Source organism: Sander vitreus, chromosome 1, assembly GCF_031162955.1.
Source record: "Sander vitreus isolate 19-12246 chromosome 1, sanVit1, whole genome shotgun sequence".
In the NCBI taxonomy this organism is placed as follows: Eukaryota; Metazoa; Chordata; class Actinopteri; order Perciformes; family Percidae; genus Sander; species Sander vitreus.
This window is the reverse complement of record NC_135855.1, coordinates 33083534-33101219: the sequence shown is the minus strand read 5'-3', so window position 1 is coordinate 33101219 and position 17686 is coordinate 33083534. Positions and strand designations below refer to the sequence as shown.

Here is a 17686-nt window from a genome sequence, read left to right as displayed (position 1 = left end):
CGCTGAAGCTGTTCGTCTCCTCCTCCCCCAGCGGGCAGGGCTCAAGAGGAGCGCATGGGAGCTCTCTCTCTCTCTCTCACCCTCGTTTGTCTCTTTACAGGGTGATGAGGGAGCAGCGCTGTGGGCGGTAGAGGAGGTGCGTGGCAGTCCAGGAAGCTCTCATTCTGCTGCTGCGTGCTGCTTCGCTGTTGTCTGGCTTTACCCAAGTCTCTCTCTCTCTCTGTGTGCATGTGTGTCAGAGTTGCCTTCCCCTGGCTCCTCTCTCCTCCCCTCTCATTGATTCCCCTTTCCGCCTTCCTTGCGCCCTCTATGCCTCTCGTAGCCTTCTGCCTCTTATTTCTTGTTCTTTCCTGCTCTTTCCGCTTTGCCGTTTCCCTTTTTGCGCCTCTCCTCGTGTTCTTCACCAGCCAGGATAAGGTAGGTTCCTCCTTTTATTACACACAAAAAGGCTTTTGTGTTAGCTTGCTTGCTTGCTTGGCCGGTTGTTTTTTTCTTCCTTTTCCCACTTGTCTTTCTCCTCGTTCTCACTCGCTGCCCTCCCCTCTCCCTGGCTGGGGCGTGTATGGCGAGCTTGAGGGTCTGGCAGGCAGAGCGGCGGAAAATGAAAGCACAAAGCAGCAAAATGCATCAGCATGAATATTAGAGATGTCGTTAAAACCCAGACTCGTTTTTCCCCCTCTCTCTCTCTCTCTCTCTCTCTCACACACACACTCACTAGCTCGCTCACTCTCTCTCTCTTTGTAAGGAAGTAGGCCAGCAGATGGTGCTAGCAGTTATTACATTAACTTTCACAACTTAACCCCCAAAGTACTGGATTTCGCCCACACCACAGATTGTCAACATCGTAGATTTTTTTGTTTCCTATGTAAGTTACTGCCAACGACATGCTGATTTATTTATGGAACAGTATCATACAGGAGGTCTAGATGAACAAACAACAAACAATTTCCCAAAGGCTAAAAATGTATTCCGAATACAAACCGCACACAAAATTGCAACCATTAAGAAATAAACACAGTATATAGCAGACTTTCTACTCCCTAACCATACCAGAAACATGCAGTTGAGCCTACACTGCATTTATTCTCCAGTGGTGAGTTCAAGCACTTGTGAGGTCAAGGCCTGGTCACTCTGCTATGACTCTTGAAAAGAAACTCCGAGAGGGGAAACTGGGATGTGTCCAAGAAATGCAGCTCTTCCTGTGCGCCAGAACAGATCTAGGAGGAGTGAGCCTGCCTTTCAGAGGACTCCTGACCGAATGATGCAGGCAGGGGCCATGTGTACCGGCTGGCACATGGTATTGGGAATTATGCAGAGACACACGGATGGCCTGAAGCCAGGAACAGTGCACAGCACTACTGGGTCAGGCCTGAATTACGGACAGTCACCCCAGCTTTTATATCTTTATTTACAGTGCAAAATCAGCTGAACAGGCTTCTTTCCCAGTCAACACCCTGTTGACTTTTCATGCAGCTGCAAACATTGGCATGTGAGCTGCCCAGTGCTACCAGGACTACTGCCCACATACATGGGGCTAGGAAGTGTGCTTTTGACAATGTCAATTCATATCTCCTGACAAGTTAAGGTTTACATGCTTTTGACTTAAAAGGATTAGTAAATAAAACTAAAATCTTAATAAGCAACAACAAAAATGTTGTTGTTATTTTGGTAAATATGAAATGTTTTTTGTGTGCTTCTATGACAAGAGCCTGACAAGAGTATGACTTAACATAGTGTTCCTTTCTGCTCTATCACAGCCCAAAGCAAACTACAGTACTTGTTGTAGGTTTATTCAAGTATGGTGTGAAATATGTGGGTGAGAGTGTGTATGCTACAACACAATATGGCTTTACATTGCATGTTAAACTGATAACCTAAATAAAGTTATATGCAACTGACCAACTGGAATGGTGTGGACAGCCTTGTTTAAAGTGTGTATTTGTGAGTGAATGTGTGTATAAGTAGAGAAGGGGAGGTTATCAGTTTAGTGAGATGACAACTGCCAACACACAGGAATGACAGTGGAAATCTCTCACTATATATATATATATATATATATATCTCTATGTGGTTTGTGTAATTTTACATTTTACAGCTTTATATCTCCTACAGAGACAGAAATGACTACCATGTGTGCATAACAATGACTGTCTTTTCCAAGTGTGTGCACTTGCAGGCATCAGATCCACCTGCCATGCCAGGCCTTGGAGTTTGGACTTTAAAGCAGACCACATGCTTACCGGGAGCTGAGCAACAGTGTCCTTTCCAAGCTAAACAAATCCACTGTCAGATAATGCCCACCAGGGTACAGTCCCTGAGGATGAGCTTTGTACTAAAAGCACATCAACAGTGCAATTGGTGTTAAAACTCATAAGCACAATTTAACAAAGAAATGGTTTCTACTAAACTGTCACAAACAGAAAAAATGACAACAAAACGGTGCCCTCATTACTGCACCTGCCTTAAGTGCAAATAATTATGCAAGCTCTTGCACTTGCAACAGTGCAGAATGGCTTTTCCATTGTAAAATGTGGAAAAATGATGCTTAAAGAAACTCTAAAATCTACTATCCAAATAAATCACTGTTTACAGACTATTTGATGGGTAAATAGGTAAGATGTGATAGACATCCAATAACATCTTATTTAAAACAGAAATAGTTAGTTACCATACATTGCTGTTAGTGATTTTTTTTTCACTGGAAAAGGTTTGTTTGTGTGTGTCTATCAAAGCAAGAGCAAAGAGAGACGGCAAAGGAAAAGAGAATAATAGTCAACAACTACACATGCTTCAACGGTCATATGGCATGAAGCCACTGCTCCTTTGCCACTAAATAGTTAATATGCAAAGAAGCCTGGCGGCTCTGTATGAGGGGGAGTGGCTACCTTTAAGGACAGATGAGGGAGGGAAGAGAAGTAGAGGAAGGGGAGGGGAGTAGCAGAGCTGGTGAAAGGAAGGATATGTGTGCACGTCCACAGAGGGAGATATAGAGGGAGGGGTAGGGTGGCTGCAGAGGCACAGGTGTCTGTCTCTGAACACTCCATTACAACCTCATCAAAGGGCCTGTATTAGTGCGCCACCGCTCTCATTTCTTGCCTGTACTACCGTGAGAGTCTCCACTAACTCACCATTAGGGAAATGAGAGTTGAGCGCTAGCAATGCCCTGAATGAAAATGACATGATGGCTAGCACCCAGCGATGCTTCAGAGTCTACAGCTAGCTGCTACTCCCATACACAGAGATGAAACCCAAAGCCAACTGGAATATAATGTCACCCAGTGTTAATAGCAACATTATCATATAAAAAGGCCTTTTGATCTATTATGCACCTATACTGCTGTAGACAATGCACATGTTTGATCTGGTTATTGGTTATTTCAGTTTTAAACATTTGCAATTAAGGGGTAAAACCCTACTTGGTTTACATAATGCTGCTTGCACTGGGGAATAACCCTGCTGTAGTGTCCTTGAGCAAGCCATCAAATCCACACAAAATCCTGGATAAAGTTCTCTAGCTGCTGACCTTGTTAGAAATCTTAGTTTCTTTTTTTTTTTTTTGGTTGATAACATTTTAGCTCAAATTCTCTGGCCAACACCTTTGTTTTTCTGCTATTATCTGCAAAACGTCAACACATTTAAAAAAGGTAACCAGAAGCTGAGCCAATGTCTTCAGTTTATTTTCTTTGGTCAGTGGCCAATAATCCCTAACGTTTTTATTTATATGATATGAAAGGGATGCATGAATGCATCATAATAGATAATCAAAACTGTCACAAATGAATTTTCTGTCATCTAACTAATCAATAATCAAAATAAAAAACAGTCCTTGTTAACAAAATAATGCACCATACGATCTCATTCAAAATGAATGAACATCCATCAGACAGCGAGCAGCATTTCTCACAGGTTCAGAACTGATCTGTGGTGGTTTGACATCCAACACTTGAGAGTCGGCTGCAACACAGTGTATCACTCAAATATTAACAGCTGATTAGCAAAGTATTTTTTATTATATGTAAGACTACGCAAGACCACTGCTTGCTGGGAGCAATTTTGGTCAATCTTAATGTCAGAAGAATGCTTCCCACTCAAAAAGGTATAGATGAATATAGTATTTTTCGCTCCCAGAATGTAGCATTCATGCGTAGTCTTACAGATCAGAAAAATGACTTTGCTAATCAGCTGTTAATTTGTGAGTGCTACGCTGTGTTGCAGCCGACTGTGTTGGATGTCATACGACCAGTGCCCTCTTCTACAGCTCTACAACAAAGTACTATAGATGACAAAAAACAATAAACAAAGTCTGATCACTTTTGCCTCCAACTTTGGTTGAACCTTAGACACTTCCTTAATAATGTTTCTCAGTTCTGTCAACTAAAGATAGGCTAGGCCTTCAGTGTTTCTTACAGAAATAAAAACCTCACAAAAACACCTTGTCCTAACATCACCAGATCTCATACCTATAGCTTTGTTAATGATACACTGATTGCACCGTTAACTCTAGGTGCGAAAAGATTAGGTCCTTCTAATTAGGCCTTAGGCTTCAGGCCAGTTTGCAGCCACACTAGAGTGTTAGGCAGCGGCAGGGTTGATAAATGAAAGGAGACAAGATGCACAGCAATGCTTCCTCAACCAATTAAATACAGCACCATGCAATAATGATCCTTCATTCAGGGCTTAGAGAACAGTAGCTGGGCCGAGCATGGTGCCCTTTAGAGAAGCTGCTGAAAGTCTAACAGAGCATTATTACTACAGGTTGGCTCCCTCCACTGTGACCAGATAGATGTGCAGGGAGATGCGGGAACACATAATGGTATTGTGATGTAGTCTCTTGGCTACAATAACAAAGTAATTATTGATTGCAAACTAGACAAGCACAATGTAAAAACTTCAAATGTTTTGTTATTGGGGGGAAAAACGCTAATTCAACTCATCTAACGTCCTTTTGAGTGTGAAAAAGACATCTACTAAAAATCAACGATTTAATTTCTAACGTTAATTTGGCACCCGGTAGTGACTATTGGTCGTTTTGAAATTGTCAGCCTAATTTAACATAAAAACATACAGTATGATACATACTGTACATTAGGGCTGGGCGATATTTCAATATTATATCGATATCGCGACATGAGACTAGATATTGTCTTAGCTTTTGAAGAATTGTAATATCGTTACATGGTAAGTTTAGTCCTTTCCTGGTTTCAAAGACTGCATTACAATAAAGTGATGTCATTTTCTGAATTTACCAGACTGTTCTAGCTGTTCTATTGTTTGCCTTTAACCACTTAGTCATTATATCCACATTATGATGGTTATTTATCTAAAATCTAAATGTGAAGATATTTTGTGAAAGTACCAATTGTCAACCTTGCAATATCGTTGCAATATCGACATCGAGGTGTTTGGTCAAGAATATTATATTTGATTTTCTCCATATCGCCCAGCCCTACTGTACATTGATATTGTTGCATCCTCATGGTTAACCATGCATAAGCCCAAAATGTATAAAGAAGTAGTAAGCAAAGTGCAAGTCTGACAACTGCAATGACCTCAGGAGATACAACACTGTCTGTCTGAGATATTTATAGTAAACATTGACACACATAAAGCTCAAAAAGGACCATAATTACAAATGCAGACAAAAAAAATAATCCATCCTTTCATACACACATTTATTAATTTATATATATATTCCCTCTCTAATGCACACAATAATCTTAACAAGTTAATTCGGTGCAAATACAGCAATTAGTGCACTGGATACAATTACCCAACTGATCCAGCTATAGCAGGGTCTCACCACTACAGCCCCGCCTCACTCCCAATCAACTCCAATCCAACAGGCTTTAACAAAAACAGACTATTAGTTTGCCATTATGGAGTCAGCTAATTGACTCCCTTATTTAATTAAGTTCAGCACAGACCGCTATTCCTATTGCTAATAACAAGGTTTATGAGTGCAGACCGATACATGTGAAGTGTTACAAGTGCTGCATGTTGTTCCTAGTTATCTGGCTAGGACCGAATTGAACACTAGGGGGTGACTGTGAAGAGAGAGGGCAGGAATGCATGGTAAAGACAGAAGACGGTGGCCATCACCTTTAAGTGTCTGTCCTATCTGAATCAGTCTAGTGAAAATGCCAGGATGTTTTTTTCTGCATTTGACTAACATCAGGACAATACAAAGATGAAGTTAGATAAGTAAGAAACAATTTGCAGTACAACGTGACAAGTTGTGATATTTATGGAGCCTGACCTCCGTTTTGTGTCTTGGTTTGGCATCCTCATGATGTTCACTTTCTCACTAACCCCTGTAAAATAACAGCTGTGACTTGGGTTTGAGGTTGTGCAGAATACAGAGTATAGCCTAGCTCTGTGTCAATTAGGCCCGATGACTGAGAAGAGCAGGCAGCGATTCTAACTAGGGCATCTGCCCTTCTTGTATCTTTAAGTGTCAGCTCAGTGGGCAGTCACTTAGCAAAATTTAAGATGATATTTTAAGGGCTACCACTGTGTGTACGCACTAGCGAGTATGAGTCAACGTGAAAAGGAAGAGGCCATCCATCCACAGAGGGACACCCTTCACAATAAGTAGCCGACTCCCGAATTTTACATGCCAGCACTGCCATTGTGCACCCTTTGCTGTTCAAACACGCACTGCTCTCAATGCAGGTCTCTTTTGTGTTAAATAAAATATTTGTACTTGAATCGACTCAGAGGTTGTCAAGGTATTGGGAAGGTGACTTGTGCTATCACATTGGCTACTGTCAGTTCTGTCTTTTCACATAAACATTGATGATGAATTGATAGAAAACATCAGTAGAACATGTCATTTTCTCACAGAGATGAGTGACTTACTGGAATTTCTGCTCAGGCCTTTTAGAAAAGCTTTTGCAAACAAATGATAATTCTAGTTTATTAAAACATGGACTTTATTTTTGTAGACAACAAAGCAACAGTGAAGTCCGACAGGGAAAGAGACAAGCATTCAGATGATCAAGGAGGTTGTAAAAATAAATGCCAACAGTTTAGCCAGATTATCTAAACCACTAAATGTGAAAGTAAAACCAAAAGTGGCCACACCAGTAATGTCAGCAACAGTCCCTTATTGTTATGGAAAACAGAATATAAAAGTAATAGATGTTGCCCGCTTCCCAGATCTCAGAAATTACTACTCCATACAATGTCATAACAATAGAAACAATGACCAAACCTATGGAAATAAGATCCATGTTGTAATAAATTGAAATAATGCTTTGACATACATATGGGGTCTCCTCATTCACAAATCTAAACTAATCACTAATCATGACTTATTTAACAGTATTTGTTTCTTTGAACAAGATTATTCCCCAATAACCACAAACATGGACTTGAAAGCAGGACAGGTGGCCTCTAAAGAAGTGATAAGTTTGCAGATGCTGTATGATTCATCTACCCCAGAGGAATTAAATGTGTTTTGCATATTGAACAGTTCTATTTTTGTGTGCACTTCACACATACAAAATCCAGAACCTTCTTCTTTGAGGCTGTTTTTTAACTGTGGTTGTACCGAGTAATGACGCGGTGCTTTCGGGATTTCAGAGACAGCACAGCAGTTCAGACACTAGGCAGAGAAGTGAAGCTGAACTGTGCAAAACAAGCACGGCGGATGATGCCATTCATTAATGGGAACATCGGTGCAAACCGAAGAGTGGAGCTGAGAGGAGGTCCCTTAGGATGTGAAGAGAGCCAGACAGAGAGCGAGGTGAGGAAAGAGGAAGGCATGAGGTGGAAGGAAATACAGCAAGACCTTTACAACTGCCTCATTATTGAAGCAGTGCAAAAGGGAGAGCAGGGCCAATGCCTGCACAAAAAGGAACACACACACACACACACACACACAGAGGCAACTACGTACATCTGCACACAAGCAAGACAGAGCGGGTGCGTCGTCGACCTGCAGCCTTCAGGATATGATGAAGTAAGGATTTTTTTTGTTCCTGGTCTGATTTCTACCTTCTGTTCAGTGTGAGGTAGGTGTCTGTGGAATAAATCTCCGTTGGAATGGTAGAGGCCAGGCAGATAGGCTTTCTCCCACCCAAAAACAAAACATAATGAAGAGGATCAACATGAACCCATTCATATATAGAGAATTTTTATAAAATTACAAAATATTCTAAAACTGTGGGTTAAAATGCTGGGGGTTTCTGGTAAGTCAAAATAATAGAAATTGTGTTTGAAATGGAGAACCAGGAAATAAGCAGAAAAATACATCATACACAGATCTAAAAATACATATGAACCATTGAGGAGAGCGGAGATTGTATAGAGCGTTGCACATACCGTACGCAACGTGCCAAATGCACAGCGCACCCTCTGTAACAAATGTTTCACCAATGTAACGGAAAACAAAAAACTTTTCACCATTTGCCTTGTTAAATGTATTATTAATTAAAAAATGGCCAAGATGCCATTCTGTCAGATTATTATTATGAGATTATGAGTATTTGATTATTTGGTGGACACAAGGAAATATAGACACTACTCCACAGCTGTTGCGGTCAGAGATAGACTGGATTTTCTTCAGTATCCTTCAGTTGCTGTTAGGGCTGAGCGATATGGAGAAAATCAGATGTCATTAGATTCTTGACCAAATACCTCCATATCGATATATATGCTTTAACAAAATATCTTCACACTTAGATTTTAGATAAATAATCATCAGTAATGTGGACATAATGTCTAAAGTGGGAAAAAGGCAAATAATAGAACAGCTAGAACAGTCTGGTAAGTTCAGAAAAGTACATCACTTTACTGTAATGCAGCCTTTAAAACCAGTAAAAGACACTTATGTCATATCACGTTAATACGATATCCAAAATCTAAGACAATATCTAGTCTCATATCACGATATCGATATAATATTGATATATTGCCCAGCCCTAGTTGCTGTATTTCATTCAATTGTGGCCGTCCACATGTATAAGTCAACTCAGCTCTGTACAGCCAATCAATGTGACAATCAGAGTGACTGCCAGGCTGTGACACAGAAAGGACAAAGAGCAAGTGATGACAAAGAAATAAAAAAATAAAGAAAAGTTAATGCTGTTCATGAAAGCAACTGTACTTACAAACATGACCAGAAAAGAAACACTAGCTAATTTCATGGGGGGAAGAAAGAGAGAGAGAGAGAGAGAGAGAGAGAGAGAGTTCTTGAGAGTAAAATTGTCTTCTTTGGGTAAAACTACAACACAGTGGGCACATTAGTTTTATTTATATTTTAGCATACTTTTTTCAACACTTACTCAAAGTACAATAGTTTTAATAGAAAAGGTTGGCTAAAATAAAACCAGTTGGTGACATAACTGGCTTATTAATCACAATGTCAGCCAATTCATGTTCAGTTTACTTTCCCAGTTTAACGGCTCCTGGCTTTTATTCAGACTGCACCTGCAAGTTTGAAGACGCTCTACTGTTGATAAGATTTTATCTCAACGGTTTGCTTCAATAACCCCAGATTAAAAAGGGTTTTGGAAGTGTGCATCTATACCTTCTGGACGATTTGCTGCAAATCAACACAAAAATGATGCACTCAAATGGGTCTTCTTTTTAAAATCAAAGCCAGACTTATTCAAATCTGATTCAATTACATTTCACTTAAACTGAGATTGAAATGTCATATTTTCAGTTGTACATCAATTATAGTGTAACATTTTGACAGGCAATTCCTCACATTTAATTTAAAACACTTAACAGATAATACCCTCAAAAATATGTCTGCTACACAACAATGGTACACAATGGGCAGTGATAACAGGGCACATTGTGGATACTATTTTTGGATCTGTTGTATCTCTCTTAGAATTTTGTTTAAATTAATGTTTAAAGTTGGTTTAATGGTTGAATAAACATTAAAAATCTGGAGGCTTTCAAATTTGAAAACCTACTATGAGTACTTTATTACCGAGGGTACTACGTAAAAAAGCTGAACAAAATAGATATTACAAACAATCATCCAAATCTTTGATTTCTGTGAATAATTTCCCATTCAGCAAAGTGAAGGCACTTTGAACTACAGCTTCAGCTACTACAGCTTGCTTGCACGATAAAAAGCTCCATTAAGGTAGCAGGGACTACACTGGTTTTGATGGGTGGTGGTATGTGGCAACACTAATGATATGTATACAGTAGGAGTATAGCCACATTTTCTCCTCTAAGCCAAGGAAACCTGCACAGAAATACCAAGATGGGCTCTGCTCTCAAATGACTGCTGTATGACATTTATTGAATAATTCTCAAGATTAAAAACACGGTTTTGCAAAGCGCTATGAAGCAAGTTAGAAGAAATAAATTAATAGAACACTTTTGACGAAATGGACAAACTGAGGACCAGAAATGTGTCAATAATGAAGAGGACTTTTTGAACAGGCGATTGATTAGATGAACCCTACAATCAATATCATTTTTTCGTCTGTTTATTTAAATTGACCTTTTTGTGAGCCTGTAAGAAGGTACTGTAGCTTGACTCACTACACAGTGAGTGATGACATATTATGACATACAGTACCAGTTTGTCAACTTTGGACTTTCTTCTTCTAAAGTAGACAGTGAATTAAGTCAGTCAATTGCCCCGTCAAAAGAAATAGAGTATTTTAAAACACAAGCATCACACTCAATAGACAAAGACTGGACCTGCAACATAGGCATCCATGGCAACTAGCAAATGACTTCCTACTGACACACACGTTTGCTAAACTTACAAATCAGTAACCAGTAAGCCAACTTCTGTCAAAGTCAAACTGTGGTAAATAAACCACATATCAAGAGGAACAGTAGGACAAACCTATTGCAGGTACAATAACTTCAACTAGCTTTATTCAAGCTTTCCTTCGTATTAAGATGCTTTATTCCAAGATTTCCTCAGACAATCCCTCTCTCTTACCACAAGACGACAACCACTGTGTCAGTTGTAAACACAAGGGTAAAGGGGTCATTACCCCTTCATGCCTTTTCTAATTTCCTGTGTTGCACACTACACTGAGGCTAATTCACAAGTGAGTTTCATGCAGTCCTCCTCAAAAGAGTAAGTACTTTTATACCCTGAGATACTGTGGTAGTCTAACCACCCAGCTGTCCCTTCTCCGCTAGTCAAAGGTTAACAAGTTCAAAGAAGTTGCCTCACGTCACAACCAAAAAGCCTTGTATTCCAGTCACATACACACAAAAAACCTCCACATTTGACCACTGAGTAAACACCCCAGAAAAATATTCAAAGCCATTTAATCCCAGGAGAAAGAGGCAATAGAGAGAAGGAATGATAGACAAGCAGAATAAAAGAGCACACTTTAAATTCAGACCTACTGACAGTTTGGGCTGGCAGCTTTCCCACATGCTCCTGACACACGCAATCCAAACTCCTCACCCAGCTCCTCCCCCACCTCCTCCTCCATTGAGCCCTCCCCTTCCGCCCACAGCAAGGACCGCCCGACTTCCTGTTTACCTCTGACCCTTAGTTATCCCCCGCCCTTATCTGGCAGGCCTCCAGACAGACAGGCTGATGAGGCCGGATGCAACCAGTCAGAACACTTGACATAGCGAGCAAGCCAGAGAGGGAGGAGTAGGTGGGGGACGAGGAAGAAAAAAGAAAGAAAGAAAGAAAGAAAGAAAGAAAGAAAGAAAGAAAGAAAGAAAGAAAGAGAAAATATAGTGTATTGGTGTTGGGGGGAGGTGATCAGGGACAGTGTGTGAATGAGACAGCCTATCACCATGTGGCCACAGAAGCAGCAGGTTTCCCAAGGATGTTTGTAAATGTGCAAAATGTGCGTGTGTGTGTGTTGGTACATGTGGGTGGTGGGGTGAAGGTTGGGGTGATGCATGGTGTCAAGTTTCAGTGCCGATTATGGCATTGCCTGCCCAGTCTGGCCGGCTGGTTGGCTAGAAGTTATATAAACCTCAGAGAGGTCAGGAAGCAACAAAGCTTGCATATCACACATATACACATACATACACACACACACACACCGGTCCTACTTGCAAGAGCACACAGATATCCTAATTTGCATACTCGCGATACAGTTGAGAGGCCAAGGCAGGGTATAGAGGGTTGAGCAGCAATACCCAGTAAGATAATGAATCTAAACCAGCAATGCAGGCAGGCAGAGAGGAGGCACCATTATATTTGAAGCCTCAGGTCTGATTCAAAATTATAAAACAGCAGAGTGTAATAGCAGGGCAAAAAATTGCAAAGCCAATCATTTAGAATACATGTGTCATGACAAGGGAAAAAGGGTTACAAATTCACCAGAACAGATTAAAATGCAGCAAGGCTGAAATAACATATACACCTGGCTCTAAAACAGAAAGCAAGGCTAAATGGCAACATAGAACAACCAGTGTGTTTACATGCAGTTCAAAAAAACAATTATATTTGAGTTACGGCAATACCCCGGTTTCTCAAACGCCATGTGAACACCTTACCCTGGTTAAAATCAGAGTTCTCACAAACCGGTTAACATAGCTAGATAACTCATTTAGTACAGCGCTGAAATGCCGTCCATGTTCTCCCCACTTTTCAAGCATGGATGCATAAGACCAAGTTGTCTAAGATGTTATAATTTTGAAAAGGGTCAAAACCTTATTCTGACCAGTTGTACGTTGGCAGAGCGCCACCTACTGTGCCGGAGTTAGAGTTACTCCCGACATTCTTTCCAGCTCACGTATGCGGGGAGAACTGGCGTAACCCAGTTATTCTCTTAATACCATAAGACCGTACCCCGTTTACTGCTATGCATGCGAGTGTTAATTTTTCCAGTTCTAGTCTGTTTTTAATAGGTTTACATTTATCTGCAGCATCAAATCACCAAACACATTTAAAATATGCCAATCAAATTTATTTTTATTTTTATTATGGAAGTAAAGAAATGTAACTGTAGACCAACTGCACAGATTTCAGAGTAACCAGGTTATTGAAGTTAATTTAAAAATGTTCTCAGGTCTCCTTTGCTAAACTTGATTTCTCAGACGTCAGTCTGAAATTCCTGACTACACACAGCATAAAGACTGACTGCTGACTCACATGAGTACACGTAAACATTACAAACTGGCATCCAGTAGGGCTGAACGATTTTGGAAAATAATCTAATTGCGATTTTTTTCCACCAATATTACGATTGCGATTTAAAATGTGATTTTTTACGCTCATTATCTGCTGTATTATTTAACAAAGACAAAAAAATTGATTGTATGACTAACACAATATTAGATGGATTAAACAAACCGTTACTGTTATTCTATTGATTAAATTAGGTGATGCATGAATTTATATGAATGACATTATTTATTTATAAACTAATTTAATCACAGTGACTGATTTGTTGAACGTCCAGCCTTGTAATACAATGACATGTAATAATTACCATGATAACATAAAGCACTGACAAATAAGCCTGGTGTAAACATTAATATTAAAGTCAGTAAGAAATCACACTTACTAAAGTAAGTATGGCAGTGCCAGCTGCAGTGATCCTATGGCTTGACCACGTCGGTTGTAGCAGCGGAAAATACTCCTTTTTACAGTTCCGCTGCAACTCTCATCTTTACATTTTTGGTGTAACGTTAGCTTCGGTATGGCGACCTGGCTAAAATATGTGCGGAGGGCATGTTGTACCGCTTATCCAGTGTATTTATCAAAGCCGTCAGCCCAGGCTTGGTCACAGTACTGAGGTGCATCCTTTCTTTTGCGATAAACTTAATGCTTGAGTAATTTCCACGTTCCGTTACTGAAGTATGTTCATATGGAGTTACGCGGTCAGTGATCCCTGTCTGGTGGTATTTCCCTTACTTGACAGTAGACGCCCTGGTCTACGCCCAGGCTTTTTAGCCATGCAACTAGGGATGTAAAAGGTATGAAAATTTAACCTCGTGGTTAAAGTGACCAAAATTATCACGGTTTTCGGTTCTTGAATCTTGAACCGTAGGTGCTCATCCCAGCTGCAGCTGACCATTACAACAATTGGAAATCCTAATTAGCCGCATTCACTGCGGGGGAGTGAAGAATGGGCAGCGAGCCCCTGATGCCTTGCCTGTTCAGCAAACACACTATCAGCAGGCTCTTCACACATCAGTGCACATGAATAGCACAGTCAGCCTGTAAGCATCAACACAGGGCTGGATGTTGACACAGACGGGGAGATGCTCATTCGTATAGCTGTGGTTCATGGCCCCATTTTAATCACAGACCTTTGCAGAAGAGCAAAAGGTCTGCCTAACCAGAGCTCATCCATACAGGCCACCAGTTTTTTTTTTGTCAATTGCTGGATAGCCAAGGCAGCACTCAACATACGGGGGTATGTTGAGTGAAAAAAGTGTGAATTTTCCACATGTACATGTTTCTAGTTGGAGATAATCAGTTTCTGCTGCACTCACCAAAATATGTTAAATTGTTACAACATATGTTGTTTTTGTAATAACATTGCTGAAATCTAAGCAAAAATATGGAAGGAATACATGTTGAAAATGTGTGTCCTTTTTTAAGTGTGATGAAACGTCTGTTGCTTTTGCTGCTGGTCATGTGTCACTCGTGGGCCAGGAGGGTGTGTGGTTGCTGCTAAGTTACTAGCCAACTGAGGTCCAGGATCCGCCTGAAGCCTGTTACAGCCAGCTAATGCATTCTCCCAACCTCCCCCTCTACTGCTCTTCTCCCTCTCGTGCTCTTCCTCCCTGTCCTTTCTTTCCTAAGCTCTCCTTTTTCCATGAGCTACTGCCCTCTCCATCTCCCAAACCCCCTCCCCCTCACTCAAGTGCTAACCACTCTCCACCACCCTCTTTTCTTCCCATGTGCTCTCTAACATGTGCACACACAAACAGTCACACAGAAACTGTGGCAGCTACCACAACAGTGTGCAACCTCCCCCACACTCCAGCGAGGCTGTGTGCAAGTGCCTCTAGCTTGCCCTGACCCACATCTTGATATAGCCCTAAGTATGCTTACAGCTAAGTCCTGAAGACACTCCTGCCACTCTTAGCCTAATCAGGCCTGACCTGCTGTCGGGGCAGATAGACAGGCCAGGCTGGACAGACCGTTATCATTTTCAGAAGGCTTTCAGATGGCCCTAATGTAGGTTCCACCACTGATTGCAGGTTTCCTACAGGCACACGTTCTATCTGGGATAGCTAGTTAAACATTACATGAGTGGCTAGTTTCTGTGCCATGCCACACTAGGACGCACACATAAATGATCGCAGCAACGAAATGTTCTCCATTAGTGAAGCAGATACACGTGCAAATGTAACATCTAATTAATTTTAACTCATCAACCTTTACCCATGTCAAATTCTCCTCATTATTATCATCATATCTATACTGAGCAGAAATTGGGGTAATGGACAGAGTGCAAAGACTGTACAGATATAAATTAGACTAGGACAAAAATAATATTACATTCAGAGGCTTGCTCTGCTACAATGTGGCTAAAATATACTGGCATTTATGTGCTTAAAAACAGACAAATGAATGCTTTACATTTTTTAAGAACCAAAAAGAATTATATGTTTAACGTTGTATTACCTTGTCTTCCTTGTAGTCAACAGGTGGAGGTTTCCTGTGCTCATGTCCCCTCTCCTGGCTGGAATCGACCCAGGAACAGTTGGATTCATCATGTTGGCTGAGTGCAGCCTCCAGCTGGGGCAGGAGGTCAGGCAGGAGGTCAGGAGGCTCCAGGCCCTCCAAGTCTCCATCCTGAGCCTCTGATGGCAGGAGAGTGTCTCCCAATGCTTGGTATCCATTAGTGTTGATGGCCCTGCAGCTCTGAGGCTGCTCAGAGGGCAGCTGACTGGACATGCTGGGGTAGCAGTTCATAGACGCGCCAAACATCTCAGAAGACTTGCAGTTTCCCTGGGTTTCTCCAGAGCAACGAAGGGCCCGGAAAGGACATTCCTCTGCCTGGTTAACTGGGGTCCTCATAACTGCTGTGGATGGAAACTGACATACTGTCCCTGAGAGCTCAGGCACTGTAGAAGTGAGGGGTGTCGTGGTGGTGGTGGGCATAGACAACGACTGCTGACTGAGACTGGGTATTTCTGGCTCTCCAGGGTAGGCAGGGTACTGAGCAGCTTGGTAAGCAGTGGCAGAACTGACTGAGCATGTGGACAGGGAGTGAACCATAGATGAAGAATGCATGTGGAAGGGCAGGTTAGGGTCTTCCAGTCGTCCCCTCGTCAACTGGTAGCTACCCTGCTGCTGCTGTGGTTGCAGGCAAGTCCCACTCAGAGAAGCATTTTGACTATCCAAATAAGACTTACTTGGCATTGCCCTTGAATGGAACCTTGGTCCTTCTACAGTTAGTTGGTGCTGAACCTGCTGTTGAGTATGGTGAACTTGCTGTTGGCGCTGAGATTGACCTCCCTGTTGAAAGGAGAAATTGTGATGCTGCTGTTGCTGCAGGGACATAGTCTGTGTATTAATTTGTTGGTGCTGGTTTATCAGCTGTTGCTGATGACTTTGCTGTTGTTGTTGTTGCAGCTGCTGCTGCTGCATTCTGTGCTGCTGCTCCTGTTGTTGATGACACGGGTGGTGTTGTTGCTGCTGTGTTTGTTGTTGTCGGACATGAAGTTGCTGGTTGTGCAGTTGCTGCTGACAAAGCTGTTGTTGCTGTTGAGATAATGGATGGTACATATTCCCATTCTGGTCTTGGTTGCCCCACATTGGACTGCTACTGTTACAGAACAGCCCATTGGATTGAGGTACTTGGCTCATGGCAGCATTATGGTACTGGCCATGTTGATCTGCAATCAAGTCACCACCTCCACCACCTGTGCCTCCAGGACCAGAAAATGTCTGTCCCATAGGATTATGTGCCTTAATGCCAATGTAGTGACCTATCTGCTGACTGTAAGCAGGTATGGCTTGCTGGGTAGTAACTGGTGGGATCATGTCTTGGTGCTTCCCTGGGTCTAGAGGCTCCACTTGGAGGGGCTCAAAGTCAGCAGTGAGGTTAAGCTCATCCACGAGTGATGGTGCTGAGGGGAAGCCATCCTCGTCCAGCCCTTCCAAACCTCCAACAAAGAGGTTGGGGTCATTAAAGAAGTCCATGGCAGAGCCCGGAGGGTAACTGGAACCTTTGGAACTCCACTGGATCCAAGCTGGTCCCAATGAGCCTCACTGTGAGCTACAGCATGGCCATTATATTGTGTCCCTTTCCAAAAACAGAGGGGAAAAAAATAATACAACATTAATATAAGAAGATGAAGATGGTGTGTTTTAAGGATGTCACGAGAACCGATACTTCGGTACCAAAATTCTGAAAACGTGCCAGTACTCATTTTTCCACAGTACCGTAGGTACCCAGACCTGACGGGGGCAGTATATACGTTAAAAATGTTCTAGACTGCTGCTAAATGCTGAAGAACACCGTCCAGCACGGAAAAACAGTGAATAGCCCCTCATCTCCCTGTACGGCTTGACCGCGGCTTTCACGACTTCACATGGAACTCCCAAAACCACAAGTGAGTCTATTTCTCTCTGCCGTTGTCTATCACAACCTAACGTGTGCTCTGATAGCATTGTTTTAACGGACCTTTATAACATCAGTTAACTTTAACCAGCCCGGTTCTTTGTGAAAAACAACAACGGCAGAGAGAAACAGATGTAACTAAACATGCTTGCTGTCTGGGAGTTCCGGGTGAACTCATGAAAGACGATACCGTA

At 41.7% G+C, this 17686-nt stretch overlaps 1 protein-coding gene across 10 annotated transcripts in view; it reads right to left on the bottom strand.

The window, feature by feature from the left end:
* chd9 (chromodomain helicase DNA binding protein 9) overlaps nucleotides 1-17686 on the bottom strand; it is a 76653-nt gene that overhangs the window by 54997 nt on the left and 3970 nt on the right. For 9 of the 10 annotated variants that reach the window (XM_078252882.1, XM_078252891.1, XM_078252831.1 and 6 more), the window contains exon 2: nucleotides 15548-17174. In XM_078252882.1, coding sequence (XP_078109008.1) covers nucleotides 15548-17071 — 1524 coding nt within the window. In that variant the 5' untranslated portion in view covers nucleotides 17072-17174. Of the gene's footprint in view, nucleotides 1-11347; nucleotides 11454-15547; nucleotides 17175-17686 lie in introns of those variants that run through there. The other variant, XM_078252908.1, reaches the window with a different exon arrangement.